The sequence below is a fragment of the Schistocerca nitens genome, chromosome 1, assembly GCF_023898315.1.
Source record: "Schistocerca nitens isolate TAMUIC-IGC-003100 chromosome 1, iqSchNite1.1, whole genome shotgun sequence".
NCBI classification, from domain to species: Eukaryota; Metazoa; Arthropoda; class Insecta; order Orthoptera; family Acrididae; genus Schistocerca; species Schistocerca nitens.
Genome location: NC_064614.1, coordinates 257743963 through 257767440, shown reverse-complemented (window position 1 = coordinate 257767440; position 23478 = coordinate 257743963). Strand labels below are relative to the sequence as shown.

At 43.0% G+C, this 23478-nt stretch overlaps 1 protein-coding gene across 8 annotated transcripts in view; it reads left to right on the top strand.

The window, feature by feature from the left end:
• Nucleotides 1-21122, top strand: part of LOC126247424 (parathyroid hormone/parathyroid hormone-related peptide receptor-like) — an 841770-nt gene extending 820648 nt beyond the window's left edge. For all 8 annotated transcript variants that reach the window (XM_049948480.1, XM_049948483.1, XM_049948486.1 and 5 more), the window contains one exon: nucleotides 19692-21122. In XM_049948480.1, coding sequence (XP_049804437.1) covers nucleotides 19692-19790 — 99 coding nt within the window. In that variant the 3' untranslated portion in view covers nucleotides 19791-21122. The remainder of the gene's footprint in view (nucleotides 1-19691) is intronic.
• Nucleotides 21123-23478: the final 2356 nt, after the last annotated feature.

The following is a 23478-nucleotide window of genomic DNA, read 5'->3' as shown; positions in this document are numbered from 1 at the left end:
TGTCTTGCATGTGCGACTCTTCCCCTGTTTCTCTCGCCGTCTCATTACTTACCTTACCCATTCTACGCTGCTCAACAAAAGTTTGGAATACTGTCGTAAAATGTTGTATACGGTACTACAGGTTTCAATGACACGTGCATTTCAAGCATTATCCAGGTAGAGCCTACATACTGGACACTGTTCACTATTGGGATGCTTTGTGGCGTAACGGCACACGGCGAGCAGTCCAGTATCAACAAGAGCTTGATTCAGTTTGTGTTCAGCACTGCAATAACATGCCACGTAGACGCATACAACACTTTGATAGAGTCCGGATAGTAGCTTTACTTTCAACAGATCATACACAGCAAGGTGTTGCCGATCGGTTACACGTCACTCAGAATGGTGTGTCTAAGGTGTGGAGAAAGTACAGAGAGAGAGGAAATGTGACCGATAGACCTCGCAGATGTCGTCCTCGTATGACAACACCAAAGTATGACCGTTTCCCCCTACTGTCGTATCGTAGGTGCCCAGCGCCAACTGCTACAATTATGGGAAATGGCCTACCCCGACCAACAGGGATTCGTATCTTCAGACCAAACAAACCATTAAAGTGGTCTTCATCCAGAAGGCCAATGAGAAGTTTTGCACTTAACAAACGGAACCGACGCAATCTAAGGACCTGGGCTTTTGCACATCCAACATTGGACCATTTTAGAATGAAGTAATGTCATATTTGCTGACGAGACCAGGATTGGTTTGCGACCAGACGCTAGATGTGTTAGGGTTTGGAGAAGCGCTAGAGGACACCAGGAACGCCGATAGGTGCAGGTAGTCCATCCATTTCCAGGAGGAAGTGTAATGTTCTGGGCGGCAATAATAATACGACGGCGGACTCCTCTAACTACCATCCACGCCATTTGACTGGTCCCCGATACCTCCAAGAGGTCATACAGATGGTTGTAAGGCCCTACAGACGTCAGTCGGTGACAATGCAATATCGCACAGTGCTCTAACAGTGTTTCGGTATCTTCGAAAATACAACATAAACCGAATGATTTGAGCAGAAAAGCACCCAGGATTGAACTTGATCGCCCTTCAGCATGCATGGGACCTGTTGAATGTGGCCACTGCACAGCGTCCGAAGCCACCTGACAATCTTCAGGACCTCACTGAAGCTGCCGTTGAGGAGTGGGACCTCATACCTAAAATAGACATGATGGTCTCATGCAGAGCATGCCACGCAGAGTGGAAGAACTCATCCGTGTTCGGGAAGGAGACTCACTACGAAAGAGTGATAATCATCATCATGAGACAAACAGTTTCACTGTTTCTGTTTTTAAGATGTTCGCTTGGAAGAAAACCTGCTTTGTTTTGTAATAACTTTTTTAACTAATCAAAATCCTACATGTTTTCAGGTGAAATTATGTTCATTTTGTTAAGAAGGTATTGTACAAACCTCAATGGGTGTAGTACAAGAAGTCATTGTACTAAACACTATGATATTGCAAATTTTTGTAGGGGTGTATAATTAGCCCTATTCTGATTCCTTTAAATTTCGTCTCACTTGCTAATATCCTGCTCACCTTTCTTACGTTTCCGAGACATATGTCTTGTAGTATAAAAGGTTCAATATAACTCTTCCTTGCATTTGGTCGTACGTCCTTGCTCGAGCCCAGGATTTTTACACTCTTCGGGAATACATGTGCTTGCTTTCCACTTTCACAAATCTCTTTATCATACCTCACACTATCACCAGTACGCTGCATCCGTTGCTCCTCTCATCTTATGCATTACATAAGGTAAAAGTCAACGAAATAAAGTCAAAACAACATTGTTCTTTCATTTGTTATTCCGTTTCTCAGAGCGGAGTGAAACAGTGGTTAGTTCACTGGACTCGCATTCGGGAAGACGTCGGTTAAAGCCCGCGTTCATCCATACAGATTTAGGTTTTCGTGATTTCCCTAATTTGATCCAGGCGAATGCCGGGGTGGTTCCTTTGAAAGGGCACGACCGATTTCGTTCCCCATCCTTCACAGAATCCGAGCTTGTGCTCCGTCCCTAACGATCTCGATGTCGACGGGACGTTAAACCTGATCTTCCTTCTTTCTTCTTCCTATCATCGGAGCTATATGTTGTTAGCATAGACAAGTCATCTGCGACATTCTGGACAACATAAGGAAACACAAAAATGAGAGCGAATAGTACTGCTCGCTTTCTGTGTGCAGATGTGTACCACAACAAAACTTTCTCCTTATTTTAACCGACGATGTTCATGCGCCCATGATAACATCTGTATCCTCTGAGATGAGGTGAGTACAGGCACAGGTATTCTAGATGTTATAATTAGTCGACGGTTGTCGACGACCAGGTTTTAATTCGCGAGTGATACACCTGTAACTGACTGCTTGGTTGCTTGTAGGAACTTCTTTGTAGTGGCTTACTCTGAATCAATTAAACCACGTACAGCCTTGACAGCGTGCCCCATCAGTAGCAAATGTCAGCACGATGTTAGGAATGGTGCGTCATGAGTTTTGCAGCCACACTCTAGCTGCACTGAAATGCGAGCATTGCCTATCCCGCACTCACCTGTCACTCAGACAGCCAGTACAGCGTTTGACGACGCCCGTATCACGTTACACGCCAAATACCATTCACTTTGGAGTCAGCAGTGATCACTTCTGATACAATTATTACTCAGTAGCACACACACACACACACACACACACACACACAGTGAATATAATCTACTGTATATACTCCTAACTAACTAACTACTAACTCCGTCTACAGGCCGCAAGCGACCCATCGGGACCATCCGACCGCCGTATCATCCTCAGGTGAGGACGCGGATAGGAGGGGCATGGGGTCAGCACACCGCTCTCCCGGTCGTTATGACGGTTTTCTTTGACCGGAGCCGCTACTATTCGGTCGAGTAGCTCCTCAATTGGCATCACGAGGCTGAGTGCACCCCGAAAAATGGCAACAGCACGTGGCGGCGGGATGGGGACCCATCCAAGCGCCGGCCACGCCCGACAGCGCTTAACTTCGGTGATCTCACGGGAACCGGTGTATCCACTGTGGCAAGGCCGTTGCCACTGTATATACTCCTAGTAGTTTAATTGTTTAATACTAGAAGCATTTGCCAGCTATAATCTCTATTTTCCGTAATTACCTTTTAACTCTAGTTATCTAATACACAACATTACAAGTAACTGTAAACGTGAATGAATGATATGTAGCAAACACAAAAAGTTGGTGGAACTTCTAGTGAAACATTCAGCACACCTATATCTCTAATAAGATTATTTATTACAGTGTCTCAACGGAGAATAATATTTCAGTTACCTCACAGAAAACTGTTAGAGAACAACCTGACTTCCTTGCATATGGCATCACAACGGCATATAGAGTGTTGACTAAATATCACTTCTGCGTGACGTAAGGTTTCTGATCACCAACCTTGGCGCCAGTGACCTTAGTTATGTGCCTTTTGTTCATGTTTTTGCCTAAATGTTTCACTTATACATTTTAATCCGTGCTGTAATGTTATTTTATTTCGCTTGATTTGATCTGAACGGAAAACTATAAACAAATAGTTTGTTTTTTGTGACGAATGCTTGCCTTTTTCTTCTTCTCTTTATATTTCTCACACTTGAAGGCTGCATTACAAAAGCGTGATGAAAGGAAAGTTGATAACATTTTTGTGCATTATTACACTTCCATATGAGGCAACTGCTTGCTATTGCAATGTCCAAAAGGAAATAAGGAAGACGATGCCTCCATTAGAGTGTCCTACTGCCAATAGTATATCTTTCTCTCCGCTGGTGGAAGGAGCCTACAGCTCTCGTTACTACTGTGTACTATTGGTGCAGGACAGGATATAGCTGTAATTGTATCAACCCTATTTTTTCTTATGGCGTATATTTGGGGTGGTGAACAGTTGATAAAACTGTAACTCACATATTACCTTGTATTTTCTTTGAGTAGTGGGAAGACCAATGGCGTGCCTTCAGAAGAGTATTTCAACCTAGTGCGGTTGTGGTTGCCCAGGAGCGGAAACGATGTTAGATGGCAGGTGGGGTCCTGTTATTGCATTTCTATTCTGTCCGCTGCCCTCTCATTCTGCGAGGGGTCATCCTTGATGATTTGGGTCTAACGCCGTGACCCGTGCCAAACTTAGTTGGGAACTGCTTTTCTCGGCTAACCAGGTAATCACACATCCAATACAAGTTCCTTGTTTTAGTACCTGTCGATACGAAACCGCGTCTTTCTCCATTCGAGATCGAATCACTATTATTGGCTTAGAAATGAAATCAATAGGATGCACTAGGAAGCTGAAGGGAAATGGCTGCAAGAAAACTGTTAAGCTATCAAAAAACTAATGGACGTTGGAAGGCATATAAAAGGGTTAAAACAAATAATTTAAACACATTGTAAACGGGACTCCACAGTTAAACACAGAAAATAGAGTGGCTGTTTCTGAAAGAATACGATGAGGACCGCTACGGGTAAGTCGACGTGTCTACTAACTTAACAGATGAAGATACAGGCACCGATTTGCAGGATTATGGGACTAATGGAGTTTGACAGAAACTAGACTATGAGGCCATGTGACCTAAAAGATTGGCTGCAGTATTGTATCAACTCTTCATTGATTGTTGGGCGACGATCAAACAAACCTGTTCACTGATTTCGTGTTATGTGAATTAGACAGACATCTTCCGGAAAATCGATAAGCAAATACGTACTTTGACAGTGTGGAAGGTGTTAGACAGTCGTTTCTATATAGTTCTACAGAGAGAAACAATTCATTAACATTAAACTCATTAAACATAGGCCCAATTTTGTATACCTACTCTTAGAAAGAACCTCGTTCCTTAAGCTGAAAACGACGTAACACGGCTGGGAAAACATTTTTTTTTCTGAAACCAATTACAAAGAGTGATTTACATTAACTCTAGACCACAATAACAATCGGCAACTGATGATCCTTTATTATGTTTTAGAAATACTGGGCACTGCATCTTAATGGAAAACAGAAAATCAAAATTCTTTGAAAATGGAGAAGGCATTTGTCTTGTTTTGTTTTAGACTCCCAAAAATTTACATCCAGTTTCAGAACGTAGCTTTCCATTGCACAGTTCGAGGAAAAATTCTTTCATGACATACACAAGATGCATTTTCCCAGCCGACTCTTATGAACGTGAAAGACGAGCAGCTGGGAGAGTATCGACTGTATCATTGTTGATCTGAGGCAGATGGATGTTATTGGAAGACGGTGAATAACATCTTAGCCAATGTTCTACTACGTTTAGGAATGAGTACAGAATACATTACACTGCTGCACACCAGCCGTAATGGTTCCCAGCATTGATGGTTCCCAGCATTAAGCCTACTGCATATATTGAGGAAGACGTAAACAAGTAGCTCATAAGGAAGGGACCGTCGCCTTTGATCCTTTGATCACTAATGAGTAGGTGCTGAATATAACTGGGGAGAAAAGAAATATGTAGCACAACCTGATTAGCGCGAAAGATCGGTTGATGGGATACATTCTGAGACTGGGTATCACCATGTTAGTTATGAAGGTAAGTGTGAGGGGTAAAAATCGCAGAGGGAGACCAACAGACGAATACAGTAAGCAGATTCAGATGGATGTAGTTTTTAGTAGTTATTCGGAGATGGGGTGGCCTGCACAGGATAGAGTAGCGTGGAGAGCTGGATCAGATTCGTCTCAAAAAGATCAAGTATGTCAAATACAGTTTTCCTACACCTTCGTTCACGAAACAATCATTGACACAGTCGATGTTTCTTTGTATTTCAGTGCCGCAGTTTTTTCTTTTTTTTCTTTTTTTTCTTTATTGTCTTGACGTATTGGGGTCTCTGATTTCTCAGAATGACCTTCGAATTTCTCAAATAGCATACCAAACACTTCCTTGTTCTTGAGATACGCAAGAGCTGCTGTCAGCACATCTACAGAAGGTTTCACTCCGGCTGCGTTAAAACTTGGACTCTGCAGAGGTCTGACCAGTTCTTCGAATACTCTAAACACTTAGTGGTTGTCGTATGAGCAGTAGTCTCATAGTTTTCGAGCTGCTTCGAGTATCCTCGCGGGACTATCATTCGTCTCTAATTTTCTGTGTCTTCAACACTTCGGTGACAGATATCTGGACCCTGTCGTAGGTTTTGTGAAATGTTTGGAAGATTTTTACCCTTACAGGTCATCGAATCGAACACAATGATATCAGTAGTTGAACTTAAGGATTTGTATTCGTCTTGTCGACGCCAGAGGGTAATACAAAGTCTGTGCAGGGACGTTCGCAGAAATTCATCTGAGAGGCAAGAAGATTCTAAAATTTATGTAACAGATTCGGTGAGTTTGAGAATATGTCTGCTCCAAGAACTAAATCTGGCTTGTAGATACAAATCTAATTGTATCTCATACGACTAATTCCACCTTTTTGGTTCAAATGGCTCTGAGCACTACGGGACTCAACTGCTGTGGTCATAAGTCCCCTAGAACTTAGAACTACTTAAACCTAACTAACCTAAGGACAGCACACAACACCCAGCCATCACGAGGCACAGAAAATCCCTAACCCCACCGGGAATCGAACCCGGGAACCCGGGCGTGCGAAGCGAGAACGCTACCACACGACCACGAGATGCGGGCCCACCTTTTTGATTGGACGATCTGAAATTACATCATTAAATCCAGCCTATCCACCAAATTAGGAATCAGAACCAGAAAATATTCACAATACAGGTTGAGCTTAAAATCTGTCTCTGATAACAAATATTTATGTCTAAGGGCAATGCTAGATATAGCTGTTCGGTTTATTGCTGACGGTAGCTTAACTCAATGTTTGTTATGGATATGCCTCCACAAGTCTACAGATTTTTTACAAGAACAGCCACACCAAGAGTTATTGGCTTGCTAGCTTTTGAATGAAACCATTCAGGACAGTTGGATCGGTCCATCATCATGTTACCAAACGTAAGCCCTCTTAATGTTTTTTTTTTTTTTTTTTTTTTTTTTTTTTGTGGGATTACATTAAGGATAAAGTGTTCGATTCACCAGTACGTGATTTGCAAAGTGTAAGGGCACGAAGACGAGATGCTGTGGAGGCTGTGATAGAAGAGTTGCTGTCGAAGACATGGAGAGAAATATAGTATTTTACGGACAGCAAACGAAGCACATGTGCAAGTGTATCTGTAAAGCACTTTAGGAGTTAATTGTACATCGCATTGCTTTATCTAACATAGTTTCTTAGACATAAATTTCGTAATCAGGGGTATGTCAGCACATACATCATTTCAAATTTACTCGACTCAACCGCAGACTACCGACTGTCACGACAAGTTCTCGCAACCGTCAACAACAAACTCTATTAAAAACATTGTCAGTGGTAGAAGTTACTCTGGAATAATAGGACCGGCTAAACCGGCGATAGCTGCATTATAGACCATGCAATGAAGCGGATGGATATGTTTGCGATCAACTGTCACAAAGAATGATGAACGTATTGTCATGCGAGGATATAGGATCATCACAAATCAACGGATCTCAAAAAAGAAAAAATTTCTCCTGCAAATTTATTGCGACCTAACTTGACAGTACGAAATTAATAAATCAAGAATGGCCCTGGTGGATAGGAAAGACATAATAGGTAATGTGAAATACAAACATTTTAAATATCTACAGTTCATGGATGTCACCATATGGAAAAATTATTTTAAAATATCAATTTATATGGCGTTATTGAATACATTTCTCCTACAATGTTCACGAAAATGTTGGTGGAAAAGACAGAAGACACAGTAGATGTCCATGACAAAGAACACTAGTTGGGTTGGGTTGTTTGGGGTGGGGGGGGGGGGGGAGGAAACCAGACAGCGAGCCCGCATCTCGTGGTCGTGCGGTAGCGTTCTCGCTTCCCACGCCCGGGTTCCCGGGTTCGATTCCCGGCGGGGTCAGGGATTTTCTGTGCCTCGTGATGGCTGGGTGTTGTGTGCTGTCCTTAGGTTAGTTAGGTTTAAGTAGTTCTAAGTTCTAGGGGACTTATGACCACAGCAGTTGAGTCCCATAGTGCTCAGAGCCATTTGAACCATTTGAACCAGACAGCGAGGTCATCGGTCTCATCAGATTGGGGAAGGATGGGGAAGGAAGTCGGCCTTGTCCTTCCAAAGGAAGCATCCCGGCATTTGTCTGGAGCGATTTAGGGAAATCACGGAAAATGTAAATCAGGATGGCCGGACGCGGGATTGAACCGTCGTCCTCCCAAATGCGAGTACAGTTTCGCTAACCACTGCGCCACCTCGCTCGGTAGAAAGAACACTAGTGATTAACATGAAGTTCACTATTAATTAGTTGGCATAATCTCTTACTGCTCTGCACAAAAGCCAATTACATACTTTTGCTTTTAAGAAGGGTAGTTAGCAAAAAAATGACGCTTATATCTTAACTAATGAACTTTTAACTGTGTTTTTGTGTTCTTCTGTCCGAAGATGGATCTGATGCAGCTCTCCACGCTACTCTATCCTGTACAAGCTATCTCATCTCCGAATGAGTACTAAAAACTACATCCTTCTGAATCTGCTTACTGTATTCATCTTTTGGTCTCCCTCTACGATTTTTACCCCTCAATCTTAACTTCAGAACCAAATTGGTGATCCCCTGTCTCAGAATTTATCCTATCAATCGATCTTTTCCTCTTATCAGGTTGTGCTACAAATTTCTTTTCTCCCCAGTTATATTCAGGAACTCCTCATTAGCTACGTAATCTACCCACCTAATCTTCAGAATTCTTCTGGCGCATCACATTTCAAGAACTTCTATTCCCTTCTTTTCTAAACAGTTTCATGTTTCACTTCCATACATGTGTATACTACAAACAAACAGTTTCAGAAAACATTTCCATACACTTAAATCTATGTTCGACTAAACAAATTCCTCTTCCTCAAAAACGCTTTTCTTGCGTTGCCATTCTACATTTTATATCCTCTCTACTTCAGCCAATATCAGTTATTTTGCTACCCAAACAGAAAAGTCTACTATTTTAAGTGTCTCCTTTCCTAGTGAAATATCCTCAGCGTCATCTGATTTAATTCGACTACAGTCCTTTATCCCGGTTTCGGTTTTATTGATTTCCATCTTATATCCTCCTCCCAAGATACTGTCCATTCCGTTTAACTGCTCTTCGAAGTCAGTTGCTGCCTCTGACAGCATTACAATGTCATCGACACAACTCGTAGTTTTTTTATATATATATTCTCCCTCAACTTTAATTCTTACTACAAATTATTCTCTGATTTCCTGTTTTCTTGCTCAGTGTATAGAATAACATCTAAGATAGGCTATTGTCATTTCTCATGACCTTCTCCACTATTGCTTGCCTTTCATGCCCATCGATTCCTTTAACTGCTGTCTGGTCTCTGTACAAGTTGTAGATAGCCATTAGCTGTCGGCATTTAGCCCTGCTACTTCCAGAATTTCAAGTAAAGTAGTCAGGTGTCAAAAGCTTTCGCTAAGTCGATAAATGGTATAAATGCAGCTTTGCCCTTCGTTGACCTATCTTCTAAGATAAGTCGTAGGGTCAGTACTGCCTTGCGTGTTGCTAAATTTCTCTGGAATGCAAACTGACCTTTCCTGAGGTCGTCTTCTACAATTTTTCCTATTCCTCAGTAAAGAATTCGTGTTATCAGTTTACCTTCCATTAGGAACGTGGTCGCACTCAGCGACTGTGATAAGACTTTCAGAGCACAGCAATCCGTCGTCCTTTTCTTGCAGGTTTCATTCGGCAAATCTAGATTCCGGCTAGTGCCTAGCCCTTATCAATGCACAATTTTGTAGTACCAGTGCATATTCTACTACATCAGTCCCCTGTTGTTCGGGCCAGAACAATAGAGGACTGACTTATTAGAACATACATTAATACTATAAAATAGTGCATTGATAACGACTAGGCACTAGTTGAAATCTAGATTTACCGAATAAAACCTACAAGAAAAGGACGACTGATTGCCGTGCTCTATCATTTGAAATCTGTGATAGTACGAGAGGCGTTCAATAAAAAAATGCAACACTTTTTTTCTGGAAGCATGCTTCTTTTATTCAGGATTCTAATAGCCCATATTATTCACCAGTCTTTCGGATACAAAACCAGTTTTTCAACATGAAATGAGATGTCGTGTGGCTAGGGCCTCCCGTTGGGTAGACCTTTCGCCTGTCTTTTGAGTTGACGCCACTTCGGCGACTTGTGTCGATGAGGATGAGATGATGATGATTAGGACAACACAACACTCAGTCCCTGACCGGAGGAAATCTCCGACCCAGCCGGGAATCGAACCTGGACCCCATGACATGACGTTCCGTCGCGCGGACCACTCAGCTACCGGGGCGGACAGTTTTTCAGCATAATCCCCGTTCAATGCGGCGACACTACACCACCTTAGTGGGAGTGTTTGCCCGCAGGGTACCATTCTGCAGATCGATGTTGGAACCTACCTCTTGCTACATACACTCCTGGAAATGGAAAAAAGAACACATTGACACCGGTGTGTCAGACCCACCATACTTGCTCCGGACACTGCGAGAGGGCTGTACAAGCAATGATCACACGCACGGCACAGCGGACACACCAGGAACCGCGGTGTTGGCCGTCGAATGGCGCTAGCTGCGCAGCATTTGTGCACCGCCGCCGTCAGTGTCAGCCAGTTTGCCGTGGCATACGGAGCTCCATCGCAGTCTTTAACATTGGTAGCATGCCGCGACAGCGTGGACGTGAACCGTATGTGCAGTTGACGGACTTTGAGCGAGGGCGTATAGTGGGCATGCGGGAGGCCGGGTGGACGTACCGCCGAATTGCTCAACACGTGGGGCGTGAGGTCTCCACAGTACATCGATGTTGTCGCCAGTGGTCGGCGGAAAGTGCACGTGCCCGTCGACCTGGGACCGGACCGCAGCGACGCACGGATGCACGCCAAGACCGTAGGATCCTACGCAGTGCCGTAGGGGACCGCACCGCCACTTCCCAGCAAATTAGGCACACTGTTGCTCCTGGGGTATCGGCGAGGACCATTCGCAACCGTCTCCATGAAGCTGGGCTACGGTCCCGCACACCGTTAGGCCGTCTTCCGCTCACGCCCCAACATCGTGCAGCCCGCCTCCAGTGGTGTCGCGACAGGCGTGAATGGAGGGACGAATGGAGACGTGTCGTCTTCAGCGATGAGAGTCGCTTCTGCCTTGGTGCCAATGATGGTCGTATGCGTGTTTGGCGCCGTGCAGGTGAGCGCCACAATCAGGACTGCATACGACCGAGGCACACAGGGCCAACACCCGGCATCATGGTGTGGGGAGCGATCTCCTACACTGGCCGTACACCACTGGTGATCGTCGAGGGGACACTGAATAGTGCACGGTACATCCAAACCGTCATCGAACCCATCGTTCTACCATTCCTAGACCGGCAAGGGAACTTGCTGTTCCAACAGGACAATGCACGTCCCCATGTATCCCGTGCCACCCAACGTGCTCTAGGAGGTGTAAGTCAACTACCCTGGCCAGCAAGATCTCCGGATCTGTCCCCCATTGAGCATGTTTGGGACTGGATGAAGCGTCGTCTCACGCGGTCTGCACGTCCAGCACGAACGCTGGTCCAACTGAGGCGCCAGGTGGAAATGGCATGGCAAGCCGTTCCACAGGACTACATCCAGCATCTCTACGATCGTCTCCATGGGAGAATAGCAGCCTGCATTGCTGCGAAAGGTGGATATACACTGTACTAGTGCCGACATTGTGCATGCTCTGTTGCATGTGTCTATGTGCCTGTGGTTATGTCAGTGTGATCATGTGATGTATCTGACCCCAGGAATGTGTCAATAAAGTTTCCCCTTCCTGGGACAATGAATTCACGGTGTTCTTATTTCAATTTCCAGGAGTGTAGATCACCTTCCCACCATCGATGTACTGTTACCTGCGGCTGCATCCTCCATTGGGCCAAACAGATGCAAGTCGAAAGGTGCGAGTCCGGGCTATAGGGTGCATGAGGAAGAACAGTCCAATGAAGTTTTGTGAGCTCCACATGTTGCGCAGACTTGTGTGAGGCATTGTGCCGTCATGGAGAAGGATTTGTTTGTTGGCATTTTTGTGGTGACGAACACTCTGAAGTCGTATCTTCAATGTCCTGAGGATAGCACAGTACACTTCACAGATGACCATTGCACCATGCGAGAGGACATCAAACAGAATAACCCCTTCAAAGTGCCAGAAGACACCCACTGAGGATGCGGCTTTGAACTTTTTCTCCTTAGGAAATGCGGTGCGACGCCACTCCATGATTAGCCGTTTCGAAATGATGAGTCCGTGTTTCATAGCCTGTGACGATGTTTGACCAAAGATTGTCACCATCGGCCTTCACTGTTCTTTAAGTTCTTCTGTTAGGCAGGGAGGAACCCAACGAGGAACCACGCGACTGCTACGGTCGCAGGTTCGAATCCTGCCTCGGGCATGGATGTGTGTGATGTCCTTAGGTTAGTTAGGTTTAAGTAGTTCTGAGTTCTAGGGGACTGACTGATGACCACAGATGTTAAGTCCCATAGTGCTCAGAGCCATTTTTTGAACCCAACGAGCACAGGTCTTTGAGTATGCCATCTGGTAGACGATCGTGTCACCACTACTAACAGAGACGTCCAGCAGCGAGTGGTTTCATTGTGATCCATCGATCAGCCTGAATGAGACTGTCCACACATTCCAACATCGCAAGAGTCACAGCTGCATGTGGCCAGCACGCGCACGGGGTCAGACAGGTTTGTGCGATCTTGTTGCGATATAACCGACGCCTCGCTCAACGGCTAACCGTGATTTTTCTTCATTGGCAGATTTTTGTAGATGTTTTGCAAGCACCTACGAATATCTGCGATACTCTGGTTTTCTGCCAAAAGAAACTCAATGGTAGGTTTCTTCTTGGAACGCCCCTCCGTCACAGGTGCCATTTTGAATCCTACGTACATCACCCCCATCACCGAAATTTCATGAAATTATACGGACTGAAGCGGGAGGACATACAGTGTCATCCGTCGAGCGGTGATTTTTGTCTCTTTTCGAATGATACTAGTTGTCGACTGTGCTGACGATCCAATGAAGTGTGTAACACGTATCCTGTAAGTGGTACAGTTCAGGCCGGAGCTGGATCTGTTATGTCTTGGTGCTGTTTAAGGCACAACCTGGAGAGAGAAGCAACTGAAAGAGCTGAAAGCAAATACATCACAAGTCGAAATGGAATCCCAATTTGACTCCCCTACATTGAGCGCTTACTTGGCTTAAAATTTTCGGGCATCACTGGTCCAGCACAAAGACCCAAGCGAATGGAGACGCCTGTGTATAAGGATGGTAAAAGAATGATCTGCGTAATTACAGACCAATACTCCTAACCTTGGTTGGCTGTAGAATTCTTTAACACATTCTGAGTTCGAATATAATATATTTCCTTTTGGAAAGAAAAGATTCTATCTAAAAATCAGCACGTATTTAGAAAGAATGTTTCATGTGGAACTCATCTTACCCTTTTCTCATATGGCCGGCCGCGGTGGTCTAGCGGTTCTGGCGCTGCAGTCCGCAACCGCGGGACTGCTACGGTCGCAGGTTCGAATCCTGCCTCGGGCATGGGTGTGTGTGATGTCCTTAGGTTAATTAGGTTTAAGTAGTTCTAAGTTCTAGGGGACTTATGACCTAAGATGTTGAGTCCCATAGTGCTCAGAGCCATTTGAACCATTTTTTTCTCATATGATATCTTACAGACCATGGATGGAGGGTAACATGCAGATTCCATGTTCCTAGATTCCTGGAAAGCCTTTGACAAGTTGCTCCACTGCACACTGTAGACATAGATCCGAGTATACGGATTAGGTTCCCAGATATGTGAGTGGCTCGAATAATTTTTAAGTAATAGAACAAATTACATTGTGCTCATCAGAAACAAGCACGTCATCAGGACTGCCTCTGGGAATAGGATTGCTCTTATTCTGTATATAAGCAAACAATATGGTGGACATGGTGAAGAGTAATTTACTGCTATTTGCTGAATTCGATGTGGTGTACTGGAAGGTGTCGTCGAGAGACCGTAAGAGGATACAAGGTGACTCAGACAGAAATTCTATTTGGTGTGATGAATGGCACCTTTCTCTGAACGTAGAAAAATGTCAGTTAATGGAGTAGGGAAAACTAATATGTAACGTTGGGATACAACATCAATCGTGTGCTGCTTGACACACTCATATCGATAAAGTATCTGTTAGTGAAATGAATGAACACGATAGGTTGGTAATAGCGAAGGCTATTGCTCGACTTCAATTTGTTGGAAGACATTTGGGAAAATGTAGCTCATATGTAAGGGAGACGAAGCATAGAACGCTAGAGAGACCATTTCTTGAGTACTGCTCGAGTGTCTGGGATGGCCAAAGGATTGGATTAGAGGAAGACATCGAAGCAATTCACAGGCATGCTGCTAGATTTGTTGCCGGTAGGTGTTACTGACTATTGCGGAGATGCTTCGTGAACTCAAATGGGAATGCCTGGAAGGAAGGCGACGTCCTCTCCGCGAGGCATTGTTGCTGAAAATTAGAGAAACTGTAGAACGAATTTTACGGTTACCAATGTTCGTTCCGCGAAAGGACCACGAAGACAGGATGAGACAATTTAGGGCTCCTGCGGACGCTCTATAGATAGTCGTTTTTGCCTCTCTCTATTTGCGAGTGGAACAGAAAAGGGTACCCTCCGCCACGCAAGTACGGTGACTTGCACGGTATGTGTCCAGATGTACATGTAAATGACTTGGGCCCACTTGTTCAGGATGTCGTGAACATTAACCAGATTCTCTATTTCAGCACTTTCTGTGATCGACATGATGAGGATGCTGTAGATCCTCCCATGTTTCACTACCACACAATGCTTCGCTACAAAACGTGCATTCTCAGAAATTTTTACCCCAAATTAAGGCCGATATTTGATACCAGTAGACTTCCCTTTCTGCCTGTTCTCGTCTGATTTCTACGTCCTGTTTGTTCCGTCCATTATGGTTTATATGGCTGCCTGAGTAGCAGAATTACTTAACTTCGTGTACTCAGCAGTCCCCAATTCTGACGTAAATTTCTCACTGTTCTCGTATGTGCTATTTCTCATTACTTTCGTCTTTCTTCGATTAACTCTCAAACCACATTCTGTACTCATCAGGCTGTTGATTCCATTCAGCTTCTGTAATCTTTGGTTTTCACTGAGGATAGCAATCTCTTTAGCGAATCTTCTCATTGATATCTTTTCACCATGATTTTACTTCCGCTCTTGAACGTTTCTTTTATATCTCTCATTCCTTCGTCATTGTATAGATTCAACAGTGATGACGAATGACTGCATCCATGTCTTACACTCTCTTTAATCCGAGCACTTCGTTCTTCGTCTTCCAGTCTTATTATACCCCCTTGGTTCTTGTACATACTGTACAGTACACGTTTTTCCTTGTAACAGAATTTCGAATATTTTGTCTAATTTTACATTGTCGAAAGCTTTTTCAGGTCGACAAATCCTATGAACATGTCCTGATCGTCTTATTTAGACTTACTGAATAGGAGATTGCCTGGTTTCATATTATCGAAATAAAAATCTAAGTAGCACTTAGACTATTACAAAAAGACGTGGCACACGGTGAAGCAGATTAAGTACCTAAGTATCCCATTATCGTATTAAGTGAATCTGAAAGAAAGCGTACGTCAGTTTAGGCAGAGACGTTCGCTTGCCTGTATTTACCGGCTGAACTGAAAGAAGTGTAGCGCTTCTGCAGTTTTGAACTAGCATCACAGGAGACTGTTAGGATAAGTTTACACAGCCTCTGTGTGACATTCGCCGTGAAACGTTTGCAATTTCTCCATCGGAAATCTCACGTGTGTCAAAATGCAAATTTAAGAGGTTATGGCTTGTACTGTGGTAAATACGCACGTTTCCACATTATGTTCACCATTACTTTCCGCCATCTAGGGAACACTGTCTTGCAGCCTACATTATGTTAGATGGCATTATTTGTCTACTATTCACCTTCCCCATAGCTCATGTCCCTCTAGAATTTTCCCTCTTTTATTCCAGCAGTTAACGAGTGTTTTACGTAATAAGAAGAACAATAGTTATAGTCGGATTGAAATTACTTGATAGTTGACGCTTCACGCGTTCGAACCGGTTTCTTCCAATTAGACCAATTCAAAGTCACGTACAAACCGTTCACCGTTGCCAAACTGGTACGTCGCTTGGTCAGCTCAGTTCCAATTCCTTGTTCGGCATTTTTGTTAAGGTGTTTAGACCCCTAATCATGGGTCTCTGACTTTCGTTTAGCTTTTCCTCACACATGATAACCACACCCACCCACACCCACAACCACCCACACGTGCGCACGCGCGCGCGCGCGCACACACACACACACACACACACACACACACACACACACACACACACACACACACACACAGAAGGAGAAATGCTAATGAAATATACACGTTTCGTACACAGCACTAACGAACCATTACTAGATTCTTCTGCACAAGAAGCCATTTAGCGTGACATATACAGAGACTGGCTTACGTTAAATAAAGTTTCGCACGACATTGCTTAAGGCGAATTCTTGAAGTCTGCAATTCATCCTTACAATTGGGTCACGAAAATCATAAATAAAACTATTTAATCGAACGTCGTGGCGTAGCGGAATGGTTTGCGTGTGAACGTGCCGTGTAGAAGGTCGTAGGCTCCAATCTCGTCTACTTTAGCGATGTTTAAAATTTCTAAATCTAATCAAAAGAGTTTGGTTCTTATGTTTATTCACTTAATTATCGTAATTGTAACTTTTTATTTCTAATTATCTTCTGCGTTATTTTCATCATTGTATTCTCTCCTCGTCTGGAACCAAGTGTCAACAAGGACTGTTCATCGATACATAACGCGACAGCTCGTGTGGCCTGTGTTAAAATAACTTCAGATAAACAATGACAGCGGGAAATTGTATTGTGCTTTTAGCGATGAAACTGAACTTTTTCTGTCTTGCGTGTGCTCGTAGAAGTTAACTTTAATCGCCATGAATAAAGAAATCCTGATTTTATTTTTGCCGCAGATTGTTGGCCGCCGTTTCCTCGGATACATTGCGCATTATGAGACTGTGGTTAGCTGAGGACATGGGGGTTACAAAACGCGTCATCTGCCGCAGTTCGGTCGTTCGTCACTTAAAAGCAGCTATCGACACACCACCTTGTATTTCCTACATACCACACGGCGGCCGCTTCCAACATTGCCCCTCGTTACACATTAACGGCATTTGTGAAGTGACCCGACCTGTATGTACGTCACCTATAACAGAGCGGTAGCCTAAAGCCGATGTGACAACATTGTAGCGACAAGTGACAGACGTCACAAGTGTAAAGGAATTTTCAAATGGCTCTGAGCACTATGGGACTCAACTGCTGTGGTTATCAGTCCCCTAGAACTTAGAACTACTTAAACCTAACTAACCTAAGGACATCACACACATCCATGCCCGAGGCAGGATTCGAACCTGCGACCGTAGCAGTCCCACGGTGCCGGACTGCGCGCCTAGAACCGCGAGACCACCGCGGCCGGCTAAAGGAATTTTAGTCAGACTATAGCAACTAAAAGTTAGTTATAGAGCATTACACCCATTTTAAATTGCAGATGTGGAGGATAGTTTATGAAACGTCTCTGATGCATGTGTCTGTTAAAATACTTTCATTCATTAAAGATAATTCACGAATAAAAACGTTGGTGTTGTGCTAGGTATTTCAGAATGACGTTTTAAAAATTTGCAGTCAGCTTTCTAACGTCATAACAAGGAAAAATATTCATCACATTTTGAGAGGAAATGGTATGGGCCAAAACAGAACAAAAATTTCCACTAAACATCTCTAAAGTACCAGGTGGTTATAATTAAACTTTCCCTACTTAACACATTATAACACGGAAACTAATTACCGTAAGAGTACCAAACTTGGTAGCATTTATGTCCAGAATATGGGGCGCATGATTTCCATGCGTCACAGCCCCACCGTCCAGTTACAAATAGGGGCAACAGGTGCCGTGTTCAGTCATCGTGATTCGTAGTCTCACATACCTGACCAGTCGCAGTGCTCTTGTTGTCGTGTCAACATGAGCTTGGACAAAGGGAGCAGGGCATTCTTGGTGATGCACTATTATCAAAGTAACAGTAATGCTGCAGCTGCACTTCGAGAATACCGCGGGCTGAAAGGATTACGGAAGCGTCATATTTCTCCACCTGCTGTGCGGGACACGATGAAGGAGTTCGAATCAACTGGAGAAGTGGGCGTCTCTCCGGGCAGAGGCCGGCGACCGGTTGCACCACATTTGGTTGATGAAATCGCTGTCGTTATGGCAGACAACGTTGCGCGCAATTCCCGATCGTGTGGCAGTGCGCGTACGGGTCACACGGCAGTAGAATGTGCTGTGGTCCACTGTACGGAAGATGCTTCGATCCATTCTCAAATGGTATCCGTACAAGATCCATATCGTACAGCACGTTATACCACAGGACGCACAACGACATGTTGACTTCGCTCTCCACTTTCTCGCAAGGATTGAAATTGACGAGAGCTGGCGCTGGACCATCCCAAGGAGAGATGAAGCTCATTTTTCTCTGAAAGGTGATGGGAACACACAGAACTGCCGAGTGTGGGGATCTTCACCTCCAGTCACTGTGCATGAAGTTCCTCTGTATGGTGAACGTGTCAACGTACGGTGTGGCCTTTTCTTTTTGAACACGTTGGCGATCAAGGAGCAAAGACGTGCAGTGTTACTGGCCAGCATTACAGCAACATACTTCGCCCTCCCAGCAGGAGAGAGATGCTTTGAGCTCAAAATTTTTCATGCGAGGTGGGGTCCCACAGCACATCGCTCGTGAAGTTCACCTGCTTCTCCGAAACCCGTTTGGAAACGATCGAATTATCAGCCGATCGTTTTCAGGTGCTTGGCCGGCATGTTCATCTGATCTTACTCCCTGTGATATCTGGTTGTGGGTACCTCAAGGACAGGGTTTACCAGGACGACATTCACACATGTTCTGACCTGAAGCGCAGCATATCAAGAAGGGTAGCCAGCATGCGTGTGGCCAGGCTTCGTTCTGCTGTGCAGAATGCAGTCATGCACTTTCAAACGTTTCTGGACACTGATGGGCGCCATGTTGAGCCCCTTTTGTAGTAGTAATGGTGTGATGCAGCGTAGCAGCATATTAAAAGTGTTTCAGTTGGATTTATTCTGCGTTGTTTCTCTTTCACATGTCCTTGACATTAATGCTAGCAAGTTTGGTACTCTTACGGTAATTAGTTTCCATGTTGTAACTGTTAAATAGGTAAAGTTTAATTATAACCACTCGGTATTATGCACGTGTTCAGTAAAAGAGGTGTGTTTGACAGTATCGAGGATGAACAAGTGCTGAGAACTCTTAAGGTATGCATTTTAGAGTCAATGTTTACTGAACAATTTTACCTTGTTTTGATATAAGGAACCTGTCATCAAATTTTTAAAACGTCATTTTGAAACATCCCATTTTACTGTTCATGATTTTTTTTAATGTCTCGCCATCTATAATTCACATAGATATTTTTAGACACAGACTGAATAAATGGTAATAATTGTTTTACTTAATTTTCAGTTGTCGGATGCAAAATCCCACTCGTGTCAAGACCACCGCCAGTTGAAGTCAGACTTCAGTGTAGCAGATGCTGCAATTGAAATGAAGACCATGAACTAAATAATGATACAGCGAAGGAAAGAGGTGTACTTGCATAAACACTTTTGGAAGACAACACGTGGAAAATCTTACTTCGAGATTATTGTTCCTCCAATGACAAAACAAGACTGATTCGCCGTCTTTGGTCAATGTGATATTAGTTCCTCTGAAAGTTATTATTTTTTAATCAAGTTGGTTCTGTAGAATGATTTAAAGTTTTTTTATAAGTGGTATAAATGCTGTTGATTTGAAAACGATAAGTACAAAATGTAAATCGTGCTTAAGATTGCCTAAACGGACTTAATCATGTAAGAATATGTGAATTGTGTCACTGATACCATGTAATGTTTTAAATGCCCGAACAGTACATTTCCATGACGATAAATTTTCCCTATCAAACTTATTATTAAGTTTGATTAACTTTAATCTAAGTGTTCCTCATGATTTTATAAAGTTCTAGACGTCACAATCATTATGAATGAGTCGCTTTTGTTTGTGAGTATAAAAGAAGTCGGTTTAGTGATTAAGGCAGAATTATGTGTGAAACGCATTAAATGCAAAATTTGTAACTGTAGCATAGTGAACGGGAAATGTCAGCCAAATTGTAATTCATTTCCTGTGCAGGAGTTCAGTGGATCGCCTATTTATCCTGAGAATCGTCATGAGATTACTATGATTTATACTCTATGAGTAACAATTTGTCTTGGCTGCTGAACAGATTTTGTGTATATAAAGGGTAACTCAACGTGTCTGCTTTTAGATAATGGATTTTCCCATCTGTCTGCAAAATAAGAAGGCCTGGAACGAAACCAAACAATATCAAAAGAACATTCCAGTAATTTTCTGAGTAAGAGGGTAGTATCACTTTATTTCCGTATTATAAAATTACCAAGAAATAATAGGACGTGCAGCATCTTGTAAGCAGGTTACTTTGCATACATTTCGTTGTTGCAAATTTTCATATGAACTGACGTAATGCTCCTGTGAAGTTCCCGACCTTTGTAGTTTAAATAGTTTGAAATTACTGAAACAAAAACGTGAAATCTCTTTGTCGTCTACCCCGTAATGTAATTGACTCTCACACAGCTGTATCTGGATATATGGAAGGACATTAGATCCAAGTAATATGTTATCTGTGTCAGTGGATCACCAATTCGTTTTGTGCGTTCGAAAGACTTCTTGTCATCGAAACGCCTTATTTTGCTACTTAAGATAATATTGAAAAATACAAGGGGGTAGGAACCTTGTAAGCACCATTGCAGCACGCATAATGTACTCTGTTAAATGTTCAAAATGTTTTTATGTTAATAAAATGTTTGTACATACATTAATAAATTTCTTGTTTTTAACGAATGTAAGTTCTGCATATTTGTTTCCCCAGAGATACATTTTTTTGTGAAATTACTTTTCAGAGATATATTTTTCTGTTTTCTCTTGATGTTAAACACTTATTTCTTAGTGCTGAAACTAATATTTGCTAAAATTTGACTCCACAGCATGGTTAAATTATACGAAGGAGATAATTCTCGTTTTCGGACGGAACTCTGTTCAAGACAATTGATCGACGTAGACGTAAATATCAGTCAGTACTAGAACACAGTACTTCATCCGAAAATAAGTAAAGGAGAACATAAGACACGAATGTCGGATGATTTAAATTCCATGAAAGACCATGTTCAATGTGTTATCTTCGTGTGCACTGTATGAAAGCAATATACTTCGTGATACGATTGGTGATTTGTTGACGTTTAAAACGTTCGACATGACTGTTGTATAGGTTGTTCTTCAGATCCAAGACGACGATCGAGTACTAACAGAATACGAGGATGATAACAACGTCTACGTTGAAATTGACAATAGCAACATACATTGAAAAAAAATATATAACTATGACCAGGAATGACAAATACCAAATAATTTTTCTACAATTCGCCTTTAAATGCCAGCATCATCACAGAACTCGACACTATGCGCTTACTACTCAAACCGTAATGTTAGGAATATGTTACCTGAGTGGAGAAAATATGTGGCAGTAATCCCTTGTGCCACTGACCGCGCATATTTCTGATGTCTGACATTACATAATAAACACAGTAGATTGCCATACGGAGGAATAGTTGAACATGACTTGAAAGTGTGCTTTATCTTATTATCTTATTATTGGTGTAAATCACATTGTAATCTTACCTTTGGATAGAGAGCTATTAAAATTTATATTGAATGTTAAGTGTTGGCATCCGCTGGGTCGCGCGACGGCGGAATGCAACCGTTGTGTCAAAGTGGGTAGCTGAGGGCCGGGTAACGTGCAAGTCATTCAAGTGACGGCTCGGAGGGAGGTGTCAGAGGTTTTTGTGTCTTGGCAGAAGTATAAGAAGGGACAAAGCTGAAGGTGAGGCACAGTTTTCGCAAACAGACACAACAAGAAGTAATTGGACTTTGGCTCGAGCTCTGAAGCCAGTGAAAGGAGAAAGAGACCATCCAGAAAAATAAGTTTTTCAGTTATTGCAGCACTCATAAAATTGTTTTAAGCAGGCGCACGAAATAGCTGACACAGAAGGAACTAGCTTTGGACTGTAGATTATCAAAAGTGTAAATATTACGACAGTGGCTTCTCTGACGTCACAGTCGAGAGAAAAGTTGTAAATAGGGGCCACAGATCATTGCGCAGGCGGAATGCATCAAGTGTTGATTGTGACAGGAGTTTTGTATGATGGCAGTTCCACCACAGCGGCGCAGTAATCTTTGTAACTGCTCTTTTAATGTTGATAAAGTCTGAAGCAGGTGTTGACAGATGCGAAAATTACTGAACTATTAGTTTAATAAGTCACAGCTGCAAAATACTGAAGCGAATTCTTTACAGACGAATGGAAAAGCTAGTAGAAGCCGTCCTCGGGGAAGATCAGTTTGGATTCCGTAGAAATGTTGGACCACGTGAGGCAATTCTGACCTTACGACTTATCTTAGAAGAAAGATTAAGGAAAGGCAAACCTACGTTTCTTGCATTTGTTGACTTAGAGAAAGCTTTTGACAATGTTGATTGGAATACTCTCTTTCAAATTCTAAAGGTGGCAGGGGTAAAATACAGGGAGCGAAAGGCTATTTACAACTTGTACAGAAACCAGATGGCAGTTACAAGAGTCGAGGGACATCAAAGGGAAGCAGTGGTTGGGGAAGGAGTGAGACAGGTATGTAGCCTCTCCCCGATGTTATTCAATCTGTATATTGAGCAAGCAGTAAAGAAAACAAAAGAAAAATTCGGAGTAGGTATTAAAATCCATGGAGAAGAAATAAAAACTTTGAGGTTCGCCGATGACATTGTAATTCCGTCAGAGACAGCAAAGGACTTGGAAGAGCAGTTGAACGGAATGGACAGTGTCTTGAAAGGAGGATATAAGATGAACATCAACAAAAGCAAAACGAGGATAATGGAATGTAGTCAAATTAAATCGGGTGATGCTGAGGGGATTATATTAGGAAATGAGACACTTAAAGTAGTAAAGGAGTTTTGCTATTTAGGGAGTAAAATAACTGATGATGGTCGAAGTAGAGAGGATATAAAATGTAGACTGGCAATGGCAAGGAAATCGTTTCTGAAGAAGAGAAATTTGTTAACATCGAGTGTAGATTTAAGTGTCAGGAAGTCGTTTCTGAAAGTATTTATATGGAGTGTAGCCATGTATGGAAGTGAAACATGGACGGTAAATAGTTT